This window comes from Bufo gargarizans, chromosome 2, assembly GCF_014858855.1.
Source record: "Bufo gargarizans isolate SCDJY-AF-19 chromosome 2, ASM1485885v1, whole genome shotgun sequence".
In the NCBI taxonomy this organism is placed as follows: Eukaryota; Metazoa; Chordata; class Amphibia; order Anura; family Bufonidae; genus Bufo; species Bufo gargarizans.
The window spans coordinates 553,789,073-553,803,753 of NC_058081.1; the positions used below are offsets into that span (position 1 = coordinate 553,789,073).

A 14,681-nucleotide genomic window follows, 5' to 3' on the forward strand; every position below is an offset into this window, starting at 1 on the left:
TCCCCCAAGCTAAACGCTCTGGAGGGCCGTATCATTACCACAGTCTGTCTCTGTTCTTCATGTCTCATTTACTCCATTCCTACAGAGAATCAGCTGAAGATCTTATCATCTGGATTCAGGATCATAACCCCAGACAAGTAGAGCAGAGAGGAGGATGAGGCAGCTCTTTACCTCAGTGCTCTGAAGAAACTTGTCCTGCTGTGTGACTAGGGCAGGTTTTGTGTTTACGAATAGGACGGCGGCCATTCTGTTTCTCCTAATCATTGCTCCCCAGACAAAACGTGCCATTATAACTAATGTAAGGTAGTTGGGAAAATATTTCTAATAAATAAATGAATAACTGATAGTCGGCAGTCCCCCACCTTAAATGACTTGTTCCGACTGATATAGTAAAAAAACATTTATTTGTTCACATATGATAATAAAAAAATATCATATCTGATTATCCGCAGGGCCCTGCTGATATCAATATTTTATAGATTTTTCTTATCATATGTGAACAAATAAATGTTATTTACTTTATCAATTGGAAGTCATTTCAGATGGGGGAGTGATAGTTATTCATATAACCACCAACCTGACCAGTTGTCCTCCTGGGTGGGCCCCTTCTGTGGACGGGCCCCAAAGCAGCCGCTTCCCCTATAGCTACACACCCTTGGACCGGATATTGGGTAGTCAGCTAGTAGAGCACCCCCTTAATCCATAGTCTGGGAAGAGGTGAGCCTGGAGAAGCCCTTTTTAGACAGACACATGGGGTAGACAATAATGGGGGCACACGGGGTAGACAATAATGGGGGCACATGGGGTAGACAATAATGGTGACACACGGGGTAGACAATAATGGGGACACATGGGGTAGATAATAATGGGGGCACACGGGGTAGACAATAATGGGGCACACGGGGTAGACAATAATGGGGACACATGGGGTAGATAATAATGGGGGCACACGGGGTAGACAATAATGGGGACACATGGGGTAGAGAATAATGGGGGCACACGGGGTAGAGAATAATGGGGGCACATGGCGTAGATAATAATGGGGGCACACGGGGTAGACAATAATGGGGACACATGGGGTAGATAATAATGGGGGCACACGGGGTAGACAATAATGGGGGCACACGGGGTAGACAATAATGGGGTAGATAATAATGGGGACACATGGGGTAGATAATAATGGGGGCACACGGGGTAGACAATAATGGGGAAACATGGGGTAGATAATAATGCGGGCACACGGGGTAGACAATAATGGGAGCACAAGGGGCAGACAATAATAGGGGGACATGGGATAGACAATCATGGGGCACACAATAATGGGGGCACATGGCATAGACAATTATGGGGCACACAGGTTAGAGAATAATGGGGGCACACGGGGTAGACAATAATGGGGCACACAGGTTAGAGAATAATGGGGGGCACATGGGGTGGACATAATGGGGGCACATGGGATAGACAATCATGGGGCACACGGGGTAGACAATAATGGGGGCACATGGCATAGACAATTATGGGGCACACAAGTTAGAGAATAATGGAGGGTGCATGGGGTAGACAATAATGGGGGCACAAGGGGCAGACAATAATAGGGGGCACAGTCAGCAGACAGCCCAGGTGTATCTGGAGGGAATAAAGCAGCACCTCAGGGCAAACACTAAAAGGGGCACCAGACCATCTTAAGGACAGAGCCCCGCGGCACACCATGACTATATACATGTGGAGGCACCCCGCACTTATGGGGGGATCCCGCATCCTTTCCACACATGTGAAGGCAGCACGTCAGCAGATTTGCCACCGCATGCAATGACTGTGAAGCACATAAAGCCTAACGCCTGGGTGTCATGATGACGGCGGAGGATTTGTATAGGGAGCAGTACATTGCCAGCCCTGTGCCCCTGATCCACACACGTTCCCGGCGACGTGAGCCGGCCCCGCCCCTCCCGTGACGTCACCGTGCCAGTGCTGAGCTGAAGGAAGAGCAGCGGAATCAGGTCCACTTCCTGCACACACAGTGCAAGTAGCAGGCACACACTCTGCCCCTCCTGCCATGGATCTGGATGCCATCCTAGACAAGCTGGAGACTGGAGAGCAGGAGCTGGTGCAGAAAGCACTGATCGAGTATAACAAGGAGGTAAGGGAGGCACCAGGGTGATGGCTGGATGGAAGGAGGAAGCATTCAGCTTCTAACCCTAGAAATGGGGGTGGGGGGACTGCATGCAAATCCTCTTTACAGGGATCTCTTTTCTTCCTTCCTCATTATGCTGCCTGCAGTCCTAGAAATGCACTTGTTATAATGACTTGTTCTCATCTGGGGAACAGTAGCAATGATGTCACCTTGGTTATAATGTCTTGTCATGTGTTCGGTGCACTACAATTGCTAGTTTGTGGTCCTGGGTAGAGGACCTGATTTGTAGATGGGTTTAATATGTGTTTTAAGCAAAAAGGACTGCTTCTTTAATAATAATAATAATAATCTGCAGTACCAGACACAACCCATGGTCGGGAGTGGCGCTGTTTATGGAAGAAAACCGGAGGTATTATTATAATTCTGGAAACCCTTTTAAAGCTAAAATCTATTTACCATACAGTTAGTCCCAATATGATCGCCCCTGTGTCGCACTCACAGGAGTCTAGGAGCACTGTGGTTTTCGTGGTCAGCAAAAGTAGCTCTGCAGGGTTAAAGAGGACCTGTAAGCTCTTTAGTAACTGCTTGAATAAGTCTGGAGCATCTATTCATATGGCTTTATGTTGCAATCCCTATTATTCCTACTAGAAATGTATGAATGAATTGCCAGCAACCAGTAGTAAAGGTTGAGCTGGGTGTTACCAGTTGGGCTGTGTCCCTGGAGATTGGCAGCACTGTTTGGATTCGGCTGACTTAGCAGGAACCCCCTATAAAATCCTATATGTTCCTGGGGGCTAATTATACACATATAAAAAATAAAGGGGGAAAAAAAACCACCCACACAGTAACCTAAACAGTCACCATAGCTGCATTGTCAACCCAACATTATACATATTAAGTATCAAAATGTCACAAATTAAGGACGACATTGTAATAACTTTTGTGAGAATTTGCCACTTTAGAGAATAAATTGTTATAATTTGAAAGAAGAAAATCAGCATTTCTGTTTTACCTTTTTGTTCCTTAAAGAGGACCTTTCATCAGGCTAGCTCTAGTCTAATTATTATCCTACCTTATAGGGCTGCCCCCACTAATGCCATGGCACTTTTTTTTCTTTCTACAGAATCCCCCCGTTCGTCTGCTGTTGGCACCTTATATTATAATGAGGCGACTCGGTTATACTAGGCGGAGACTTGTATTTTCCCTGGCGCAGTTATCTTCTCCTGGCTGTGAGCGCATCCACTCAGAGCGCCCCGCTCTTAGCCAGGGAGAATGAGCTCGAGTTCTCGCGAGAACTTGAGTGTGTAGACATCCTTGAGCTCATTCTCCCTGGCTAAGGCCTCATGCAATCCGCAAAAAAACGGAAGCCACCTATGTTGCCTTCCGCAACAGGCGCCGGCAATATAAATGCCACTCAGTGTGCTGTCCGTATCTTTTGCGGCCCCATTGAAGTGAATGGGTCCGCATCCGAGGCGCCAAAACGGCGGCTCGGATGCAGACCCAAACAACGGTCGTGTGCATGAGGCCTAAGAGCGAGGCGCTCTGATTGGAAGGCGCCAGAATATATGGGGCCAACAGCGGACAAATGGGGGGTTCTGTAAAAAAATTAAAAAGTGCCATGGCATCAGTGGGGGCCGCCCTATGAGGTGGGATAATAATTAGACTAGAGCTAGCCTGATGAAAGGTCCTCTTTAAAGCTGGAAAAGAAAAAAAAAATGGAAAAACATAAATATACAAGCTATTAAAAAATTTAAATAAAAATGCACTAAATTGCAAACAAATGTCTGGACAGGAAGGGGTCAAGGTCCTCAACCAAGGTCAGCACGGCATGGTCATTGAGGGGTTAAAACAGATCCCGCCTGCTGTTTTCTGGCCCACTCCAGGTCCAGTAATGGGGCGTGTTGTTAAATGGCTGTTGATGATAAAAGAGAGAAAATGATGGCGGCCGATGTGTTTCCTCCATGTCACAGGCAGGCCGCTGTACAGGGTGAGGTCTCCCATATCTCCCCATATGACCTATTGTTGTAGAACTACAAGTCTCAGGATCCCTGATCCGCTTTCCTCCCATTCCCACTGTGCAGTAGATTAGTAGTGGTGAATGTTTTCTTCCATTCCCATCACAGACTCCGGGTAATTTATCACGTATGTCGAGGCCCCCAACCCTTAATGGGTTTCTGCCATATGATTAATGCGCCCAGCATGAGAACTGCTCCTGTGTATGAACGGCGCGCCGCGTTATCTAGGTGTAGAGGGAAACAGCGTGGGGGGAGAGAACCTGATTGGATGACGGTAGGGTCTAAGCGGAAAAGTACCATTTGGGTATACATAGTCTATCACATATGATGTTTCTGGGTCAACTCGATTGGCTAAGACATTTTTGCCCTCTCTGAGACCGAACGGAGCGTATTACAAGCAGCGTAAGGCCTTGTTAAGACATCAGTGACTCACGGACGTGTTCTGTTCTCTATGGACAACGCACCTACCCATTGATTTTAATGTGTGTATTCACATATCCGTGATTTACCACGGCGCATAGTTACACCAGGGAAGCATGCCCTATTTTCATCTTTGTTTACGGATCCATCTTGTTTCGCCTAGGTTTCACGGATCGTTTCTAGGAGACGCTCTTGAAATTAATTTCCAACTGAGCTGTGTCCGTGGAATGCGGATGACACACACAGGGCAGAAAACGGAAACACAGATCCTTCACGGATGAACCACTGACTGTCTTTTTACGGATGTCATGATGGACGTGTGAATGAGGCCTGAGGCAAAAAAATAGAACATGTCCTATTATTGTCCGCATTACGGACAAGGATAGTATTGTTCAATTAGGGGCCAGCTGTTCCGTTCCGCAGAATACGGAATCCCCACGGATGTCATCCGTATTTTCTGTGGATTCGTGTTTTGCGGACCGCAAAATACATAATGTCGTGTACATGAGCCCTTAGGCCTGTTTCACACATCCGTATGGCTTTTTCAGTTTTTCACGGATCCGTTCCATTTTGTTTCCATTTTGTTTCTGTTTCTGTTCCATTTTTCCATTCCGTTTTCCTGTATGGCGTATACAGTAATTACATAGAAAAAATTGGGCTGGGCATAACATTTTCTATAGATGGTTACGCAAGAACGGAACGGATACAGATGCATTTCCGTATCTGTTATTTTTGCGGACCCATTGACTTGAATAGAGCCACGGAACGTGATTTGCGGGCAATAATAGGATATGTTCTTTCTTTCAACGGAACGGAAACGGAATGCTTACGGAGTACATCTTGGTTTTTTTTGCGGAACCATTGAAATGAATGGTATACAGACCGTGTACGGAACGCAAAAAAGTCCCGTAAACGAAAAAAAAAAAAAGGTCTGTGAAAGAGGCCTTAGGTTACATGCACACGAATGTTGTTTGTTTCCGTGTCCGTTCCGTTTTTTTTTTTTTGCTGATAGGATGTGAGCCATTTATTTAAATGGGTCCGCAAAAAATGCGGATAGCACACCGCGTGCTGTGCGCATCAGAATGTCCGTTCTGTAGACCCGCAAAAAAAAAATAGAACATGTCCTATTCTTGTCCGTTTTAGGCATTGTTACAGTGGATTTTCCCCCCCAAAAGTATGGCGTACGGATGCCATCCGTTTTTTTAATTTTTTTTGTGGATCCGCAATTTGCAGACCGCAAAACGCATACGGTCGTGTGCATGTAGCCTTAGGACTCCTGCACACAACTGTATGGCTTTTTCAGTGTTTTGCGGTCCGTTTTTAGTTGGATCCGTTCTGTTTTTTGTTTTCGTTGTGTTTCCGGTTCCATTCTGTTTTTCCGTATGACTTATACAGTAATTACATAGAAAAATTGGGTTGGGCATAACATTTCCAATAGATGGTTCCGCAAAAACGGAACGGATATGGAAGACATACAGAGCGTTAGTTTTTTTTTTTGTGGACCAATGAGGTGAATGGAGCCACGGAACGAGATTTACAGGCAATAATAGGACATGTTCTGTCTTTCAACGGAACGGTAAAAACGGAAACCATGCATACGGAGTACATTCCGTTTTTTTTGCAGAACCATTGAAATGAATGGTTCCGTATACGGAACGCAAAAAACGGCCCATAAACTGAAAAAAATAAAATAAAACGGTCGTGTGCAGGAGGCCTTAAGATGAGATTTTTAAAATCTCATCTACACGGTGCGGAAATTGACTTGTGTTGCAGCTTTTGAAATCCGCAGCATGTCAATTGTTTGTTCGGATTTTCAGTGCAATACGAAGGGTGATATTTGGGACAAAATCCACAAGTAATACATGCAGATTTTTGTGTGGGAAACCCCCAAAAAATCTGCATAAACTACACTGCTGTGTGCATGTACCCTTGTGACTAGTGCATTTGATTTAGGCGCTTGCAGTTTTGATGTATTACATGGACTTTACCCTTTACGGTATTTAGCAATAATCCATACATTGGAAAATCTCTGCTGCGTCTGCTATAACGCTCGCAGCCCTTGGAAATCTTACCACGAGACGCTCCCGAGTACATGTGCAAGATGTCGACTATTCAGGAACGGCAGTTTTGGAAATGGGTCGTGTGTAACAACTTCCAAATCGTGAAATATTTAGAGCTGGCAGGAAGCATGGTCTTTAGTGACCTTTTATGCAATGCTGACACGTTTTGTACATTGCACATACAGAGGATTTAGTTTTAATGCTAAATAACCACATTGTTTGTACCTTGTTTTAATTTATTGCGTTTTTGAATCCTCCTTAAAGGGTTTTTCCATCCTGCTTCTTCATCCTCACCTGCAGCCAGCTCTGCCGTTCACTTCCTGGTTTCCTGCAGCTAAGGCTGGGCGGGCTGAGGCAGTGTGAGTGAAGGCTGGCCACGCCTCCTTATGACATCACACCGAGAGCTCAGTCCTTGCGTGCTCGTTCATGTGGATAGTATTCCCACTCCATAGCGTCCTCCCCCAGCCTCCCTCCACTGCATAGTGTCCCGCATCAGCCTCCAATAACCCCCTTGATTGTCATAAAAAATATAAAATCGTTGGTGGATTTGAGCGGCCAGCTGGGTGAAAATAAAGTGTCTTCTGCGGAAGCGCGGCCCTTGGGTTCGGGAGATGAAGCGGTGGCCATATCTAATGGTTACCTTGATACAACAATGGGGTAGGAGGGAAGGAATTTTGTCAAAAAGTGTGGGAATTCGATAAAACAACATAATTACAAAAATGATCCATGGCACCTAAGTAAAAGCTTACACTGTGATCAGTGAGGATGGGAATACCCCTTTAAGGGATCGCTGTCTACATTATTTTATACCTTTTATTATACTAGGTTGTTTTAGGTCTATCAAGATACGGTTGCTAGGTTGCATTTAAACCTTTTGGCACAGTGGCTAACTTTATTTTTTCAATTTTGTGTTTCTTTTCTCGACTTCCAAGAAGGTGTTGTGTGTGTGTGTGTTTTTTTTTTTTTTTTATATTCACATAGCTGTATAAGGACTTGTGTTTTTTAGCGGGACAAGTGATGTTTTTTTTAATTTAGTTTTTTGTGACTTTCACTGTGCACTAAAAATGACATGGCAACCTTATTCTGCGGGTCAGTACATTACTTTAAAAAAAATGGAAAACCTTTGAAAAAATAATAATTTTCTTTGTGACAGACACTTTTTTTGATATATTTCTGTCTACAGAACTGTATGAGGGCTTGCATTTTGTGGGGCGAATTTGTAGTTTTTACTGGTACCATTTTTGGGGTATGACTTTTTCTTATAGCTTTGAAGAGAATAAGGCTACTTTTACACTTGCGGCAGAGTGATCCAGCAAGCGGTTCCGATCCCGATCCGTCTCACAAATGCATTGCAAGAACGGATCTGTCTGCCTGTTTGTCATACGGACAAACGGATCCGTTTCAAATTTTGAAATGCGCAGACCGGAAGGACGTATTCTTAGCATTGCAGTATTATAAAATGCCGGATCCGGCTCGAATACATTCCTATGAAAAAAAATCAGGCAAGTGTTCCGTTTTTTTGGCCGGAAATGAAACCGTAGGATGCTGCGGTATTATCTCCGTCCTGAAAAGTCGAAGACTGAACTGAAGACATTCTGATGCATCCTGAACGGATTACTCTCAATTCAGAATGCATGGGGATAAAACTGATCGTTCTTTTCCGGTATTGAGCCCCAAGGACGGAACTCTATGCTGGAAAAGAATAACGCTAGTGTGAAAGTATCCTAAGATGACAAAAATGTCAAATTAGGCATTTTTTCTCCCGCTACGCTGTTCATGGCACTGAAAAATATTTATTTTAATAGTTTGATCCTTTTGGGAAGTGGCGATAACTGTTATGTTTATTTTTTTTTTATTGTTTATTTTTATTTGTAGACTAGGGGAAGGAGGTTGAATTTTCATTTATTTATTTATTTTAATATATTTTAAAGCTTGTTTTCACTTAAAGAGGACCTTCATCGGTCCAAACATTGTGAACTAAGTATCATGATATGTACAGCGGCGCCCAGCGATCTCACTGCATTTACTATTATCCCTGGGCGCCGCTCCATTCTCCCGCTATGTCCTCCGGTATCTTCAGTCACTTGGTTATAGTGTGCGGACTGCCCTTGTTCTCCTGGGCGCCTCCTTCTCCCAGGCTGTAGCGCTGGCCAATCGCAGCACAGGACTCACAGCCTGGGAGTTCTTTTTTCTCCCAGGCTGTGAGCTTTGCGGTGCGATTGGCCAGTGCTACAGCCTGGGAGAAGGAGACGCCCAGGAGAACAAGGGCAGTCTCCTCCTACTATAACTAAGTCCCCTAAGTCTCCGCCTACTATAAGCAAGTGACCGAACATACCGGAGGGCATAGCAGGAGAACGGAGCGGCGCTCAGGGATAATAGTAAGTGCAGTGAGATCCCCGGGCGCCGCTGTACAGATCATGATAGTTCACAATGTTTGGACCGATGAAAGGTCCTCTTTAAACATGCAATTGTCTGATCGCTGCTCCCATAGATTGCAGTAATTTACGATTAGCAAATATCCCATAGATTGCAGTAGTTTACGATTGCAATCTATGGGAGATTTGCTATGTTCCGATAGGAACATCTCTGTGGTAAGCCAGGTGGTCTCTAGCAGGCTCTAGCAGTTGGCACCCACCATGTACACTTTACCCATACACTCCCATACACTACGCCAAGTGTAGTCCCACTGTGCTCTGGTTGCTATGGGTGACAAGGTCGTTGTCAAGGCTAAGCTAAATGTGGGACTGTGACAGCCCCTTTATAATAAGTACATAGTTGTCAACTGTCCCGAATTTGCAGCAACCGTCCCTGATTTTCAGAGACATTGCTGACAAATTTGGGCTGTCCCAGGCCATAAATGGGTGAGGCTAACATTAACACTGTCCAAGGTGGTCGGTCCTGGCTGGGGTTGGGGTGTTCCTGAGTGCGGTGCTTAGATGCCCCAAATTTACCAACTAAAATGTTGGTAAGTATACCAGTACAGATGTGAACTAGTGCGTACTTACCAGTGTTTTAGTTGGTAAATTTGGGGCATTTAAGTCCCACAAGGAGGAATGCCCGGGGTGCCCACTTAGAGACAAGTTTACGGTTAGCCCCTCCCATTTTTGACTCGGGACAGTTTTGTCAGGACTGTCTCTGAAAATCGGGGAGAGCCCCTGCAAATTCGGGACAATTGCCAAATATGCTAATTGAAACAAAGACATAGGGTGCAAATGTACCCGCCAAACAGGCCCCCAAAGTGTCATACAGGGAGGCTGAAAAGGAACACTCCCTTTTTCTGGGAAGTTTACATTGTGTATCACATGCGCTTGTCTCATTGGCTCTGGAAGTAATTGGTAATCCATTGTACCGCCTGTGACTGTATCTGAATTGCTGACTGGCTTCAGACATGGTGCAATTGCAGTGGTTGGGTGTGAAATCCACAGCAGATCTGCAGCAAATTCCACATTCATTTACACATAGGATTCGTATTGAACATGGTGTGCCGTTATCAGGTAGCCTTGAATCGGCCTCCACATTGTCCTTGATTAATTATTTTGCGTCTGCCCAGAGACTGTGCACATACGGCAGGCGGGAGTTTCGATTCTCTCCTCGCTTATCGGTATAATGGAGACATATGATCTTCATAAACAAGGTTTAATTGCTCCCTGTAGAGCTCTCAGGATAGAGATACTGTGTGATTATGTACCTCGCGTCTCTTAAGACTTTTTCTGTTTTTTATTTTTTTATATTAAACATTTCAGTATAAAATTTTGATTTCTTTGATATCTATTTTATACAGCCTGTGGAAAAAGTATTAGAACTCTTTCATAAAACATTCACTAGCAGATTCAGTATTCATCCAGTCTGTTCCCCAAAGGCCATCGATATACCAGAGCCATACTTTAAAGAGGCTCTGTTACCAAGATCAACCCTATTAAACCAGGCATACTGCCTGGTAAGGCTCCTCCATGCTGATTAAAACCATCCTTTTGTCTGTATGCTAAACAGCTGCAGAGATATCGGTGTTGTTATTCATATGCAAATTAGCAAGTTAAAGCACCCGGAGGTAGGGCTGAATACTTTGAGCAGTGCTTTGTAACACCCCTTGTGCTCTGCTCACTCCCCCCTTCCCTTGATTGACAGGGCCAAACATCAGCATGCTGAGGGCATAGCTGTTTCCTAGCATGTACGTATCGTATACACTATGTACTATAGCTTCACCACACTAAGTTCACACTTCAGTTATTTTTATCAGTTATTGTGAGCCAAAACCAGTAGTGGAGGTAATCGAAAGATCTGCATCTGCTCTGTATTTTTGACCCGTTTTTTTTATTTTTTTTTTGCTTAGAAACCTGGAACCTATTACTGGTTTATTCACAAGCACAATATATGATTATTAAGAAACCAGTCTAAAACATAATTCTCAATATGATAAAGATATAGGGGGTCATTTATTAAACAGAAATACGCCTCTATTAGACATATTTCTGATGCAGATTGCGATGCAAAAGTACTTTGCGCCGCAATCTGCGGTTTTATTTTTTCCCCACTCCTACCACTCGCTTTCCGATGCTCACTAGGTTGCTGCTCCTGCTTGTTTACCTCAGATTTTGTCACTCAGGCCATCAATTGATCCTGTCTATACACAGGCTGGAAGTAAGCAAGCTGGGAAATGGAAGGTACCCTACACTAGGGGGTTACCTTTAAAAATTGTTTCAATCCTGGAATACCCCTTTAAGGGAGTTATTCTTATGAATAAGAACATTTTATGAACTATCTTTCTGTATTTCATCCATCCATAACTCCATGGCTCTATGTCAGGGGGCCAAATTATTAGACACTTCTCACTATTGGACATACAGGTATATACTTAAATTCTATGTGCACCTTTTTAGATCAGCTCTTAAATTACAGAGGTTTATGGACAGTGTCTCAGATACAGAATGAGTAGGTGATAGAGGTCTCGGCCCATTGGAATTGATACCTATTTTGTATCTGACCCCTGGTATCCTCCGTTACATGGAAAGCTAAAACATAGTTTTTTTTAACATTTAGTTTATAGTAGGAACAATAGGAATATGTGTTAATGAGCTGAGTTACAACTAGTTATTTGAAATGTGTTGGACCGCTAACCAGAGGCCAGTACCTTGGCTGATTGCCTAGTGTACAAGCCCATTATAGCCGATAGAATGGGTCCTTGAAATCCGAAGTTCTGTAGGACCTAATCCAGGAACCCCCAATGTACCCTGTCAAACGCTTTTTTGGCATTAAGACAGACAAATAGTGTGGGGGCCCTGGACAGGTAAGCCAGCTGAATAAGGTCAACCATGCGCCTAGTGCCATCCCTGCACTGCCTCCCAGGAACAAACCCCCCCCATGTCAATATTCACTTGTTCACACAACCATGGTTTTGGTCCGCATCCGAGCCACATTTTTTGCGGGTCAGATGCAGACCCATTCTCTTCAATGGGGCCGCAAAAGATGCTCCATTCCATGGCCCCGCAAAAATTTAGGAATGTCCTATTGTCCGTTTTGCGGACAATAGGCATTTCTATAATGGGCCTCCTGTTCCATTCCGCAAATTGCAGAAGACACACGGGCGGCATCCGTGTTTTGCGGATCCGCAATTTGCGGACTGCAAAACACAGCGCGGTCGTGTGAACAAGCCCTTAGGAGGGAAGGAAAGTGTTAACACGAGTAGCCAAAATTCAATAATGATGTAGGACATAAATTTGCAGGATCATCAGGGGATTTACCGGGCTTGGGGAGTGTGACAATGGTAGCCATCAGCATATCTGGGGGGATGTCTCTCATGAGGACAAAGCCATTGTACAGCTTGCTTAAATAAGGAACCAGATGCGACTGGAAAGTTTTATAATAATTGGAAACAAAGCCATCAGGGCCTGGAGCTCTGTCTAATGGGGTGGCTTTAAGGGCTGATAGAATTTCATCATCAGAGATGGGCCTGTTCAGAAACGTGAGCTGTTCACTTATGAGGGAGGGCAAGGCTATCGATGCTAGGAAGGATTGAATATCCTTCTGAGTAGGTTGAGGGATGGGGGTATCGCTATTTAGATTGTACAGCCGGGCATAATATGAGGCAAATACGTTCGCAATCTCCTGCGGGTGGGTGACCACTGATGCATCATAGTAAAGCTTCTCTATTCTAGCCTCCACCACTCTGCGTTTAAGTCGGCGCACGAGCAGCACTTCCGCCCTAACCCCCATGTGGTAGAAGTTTGTCTGCATACGTCTCAAAGCCCATTCATGTTGGTACAGGAGGAGAGATCTCAGGTGTATCCTGTGGGACTGTATCTCTGCTAACAAGGAAGGGGAAGGCTGAGTCTTAGCCTTCTCAAGTTTTAATAACTCCTCAAAGATCAGACGTTCTCTGAGTCTTTTGAGACGAGTAGCAGATTGTAACAATATCCCACTCATATATGCCTTATGTGCGAGCCACAGGGTTGGTACAGATGCATCTGAAGTATCATTAAGGCTGAATGCACACGGCCGTGTTTCACTACAAGAGTTCTTTAGTATTAGGCCGAATGCACATGGCCGTGAGCGGTCCGTGGACCCACGGGCTGAATTCCTGCTGAGAGCAGGAGCGCATGGCGTCATTGGTTGCTATAACACCGTGCGCTCCCTGCTGCTGCCGCAATACAGTAATACACTGGTATTATCTATACTGGGTCACTTTCTTTAATTGACCCAGTCAATCTGCCAACATCTTGTATTGAAAAGCTCCAGCTTATAATGATGAGTCCTGAATATTGATGAGCTCCTGACTCTCCCCGCCTACCTGCTGCTGATTGACAGTTATTTTCCATAGGAATCAGCAGCAGGTGGGCAGGGGAGTGGCTATAGCTCTGAATTAAAAAAATGCTGGACTCCTTGACATCACGCTGGACTCAAATCAGCTCATTAGCATGCGGCATGTGGCATCTTTGTGTGTATATTAGGAGATAACAATCTGTCACACCAGTAAGTGAATACATCTAAGGTACTTTTTAGTAGTTAATGATTGTATATAATTAGTTAGATTATAATCAAATATCCACATGACAGGTTCCCTTTAAGTATGTATGGGTTTAGTATCCATTGCGGGGGCAGCATTAAACCAGCATTAATCTCTAGGCTGATGGGCGCATGGTCAGACCAAGAAGCGTACCCAATGTCCGACCTGACCACCTTGTGTATTAAATCTAATGCAAATAAAGGTCCTCGTTTTCCGCTTCTTGGCGGCTGGTGAGTGAAAGATGCGAGGGAAACGACGGTGTACACATCTCTGCAGGTCTAAATCCTGACTCAGGGCAACATCGCATTTGGCCTTAAGTATATCAGACCAAAGAGAGCTCCTGAAAGATGAATTCAGACCTCTCACATTATTAGAGTAGACCTTCAACCCCATACCAGGAAAGTAGATGATTTGCTAGACACAGGTGCCTGTAAGCATACAGGACAATTCTCAAACCGGTATATGCATGCATGGGATAAATTGCAAGGCTCTGAGCCTCAAGGACAAGTCCAAAACTAACGAAACAAAAAACAGTCTCATTAGGTAGAACTGGTGCGGCTAAAAGCTAACATTGAGAAAACAAGTAGCTGCTCAGAGGAAAAACATCTCCACGGAACAGAGCAGATGGTGTGGGGAATATTGCAGGTAGTAGTCACTTACGTGTCCCGTCCCCCAGCGGACGATCTGGGAGGGGGGCAGGGGGCTTTTGAAAAAAAAACAAAAAAAAAAAACACTTATGGCATCAGTGGGGGCCGCCCTACAAGGTAATACCATAATTGGCCTATGTCAAAACTGATGAAAGGTCCTCTTTAAATAAGTATTTATGCTTCTCAGTAGTTTAGAGATAAGGTTTGTTTGATACTTTTACTTTGTGCCATAATCTGTCACACACTTAGAAAAACAGTTAATTCTTTGTGACAGAATGGCTCAATATTTTTAATAAAGGCCAATTAAAAATATAATTGTTAGCCAAAAATAAGTTCAAGGCTATCATAAAAAAATTGCCTCCAAAGGTGTACATAACCTTTAATTTCCCAGGTCAGTGGTCGGTCCAC

General features: G+C 44.4%; 1 protein-coding gene across 1 annotated transcript in view; it reads left to right on the plus strand.

The window, feature by feature from the left end:
- The first annotated feature begins 1,974 nt into the window (after positions 1-1,974).
- Positions 1,975-14,681, plus strand: part of RIC8A (RIC8 guanine nucleotide exchange factor A) — a 60,783-nt gene continuing 48,076 nt past the window's right edge. The window contains exon 1 of the mRNA XM_044281593.1: positions 1,975-2,137. Within this exon, the coding sequence (XP_044137528.1) occupies positions 2,054-2,137 (84 nt within the window). The 5' untranslated portion in view covers positions 1,975-2,053. The remainder of the gene's footprint in view (positions 2,138-14,681) is intronic.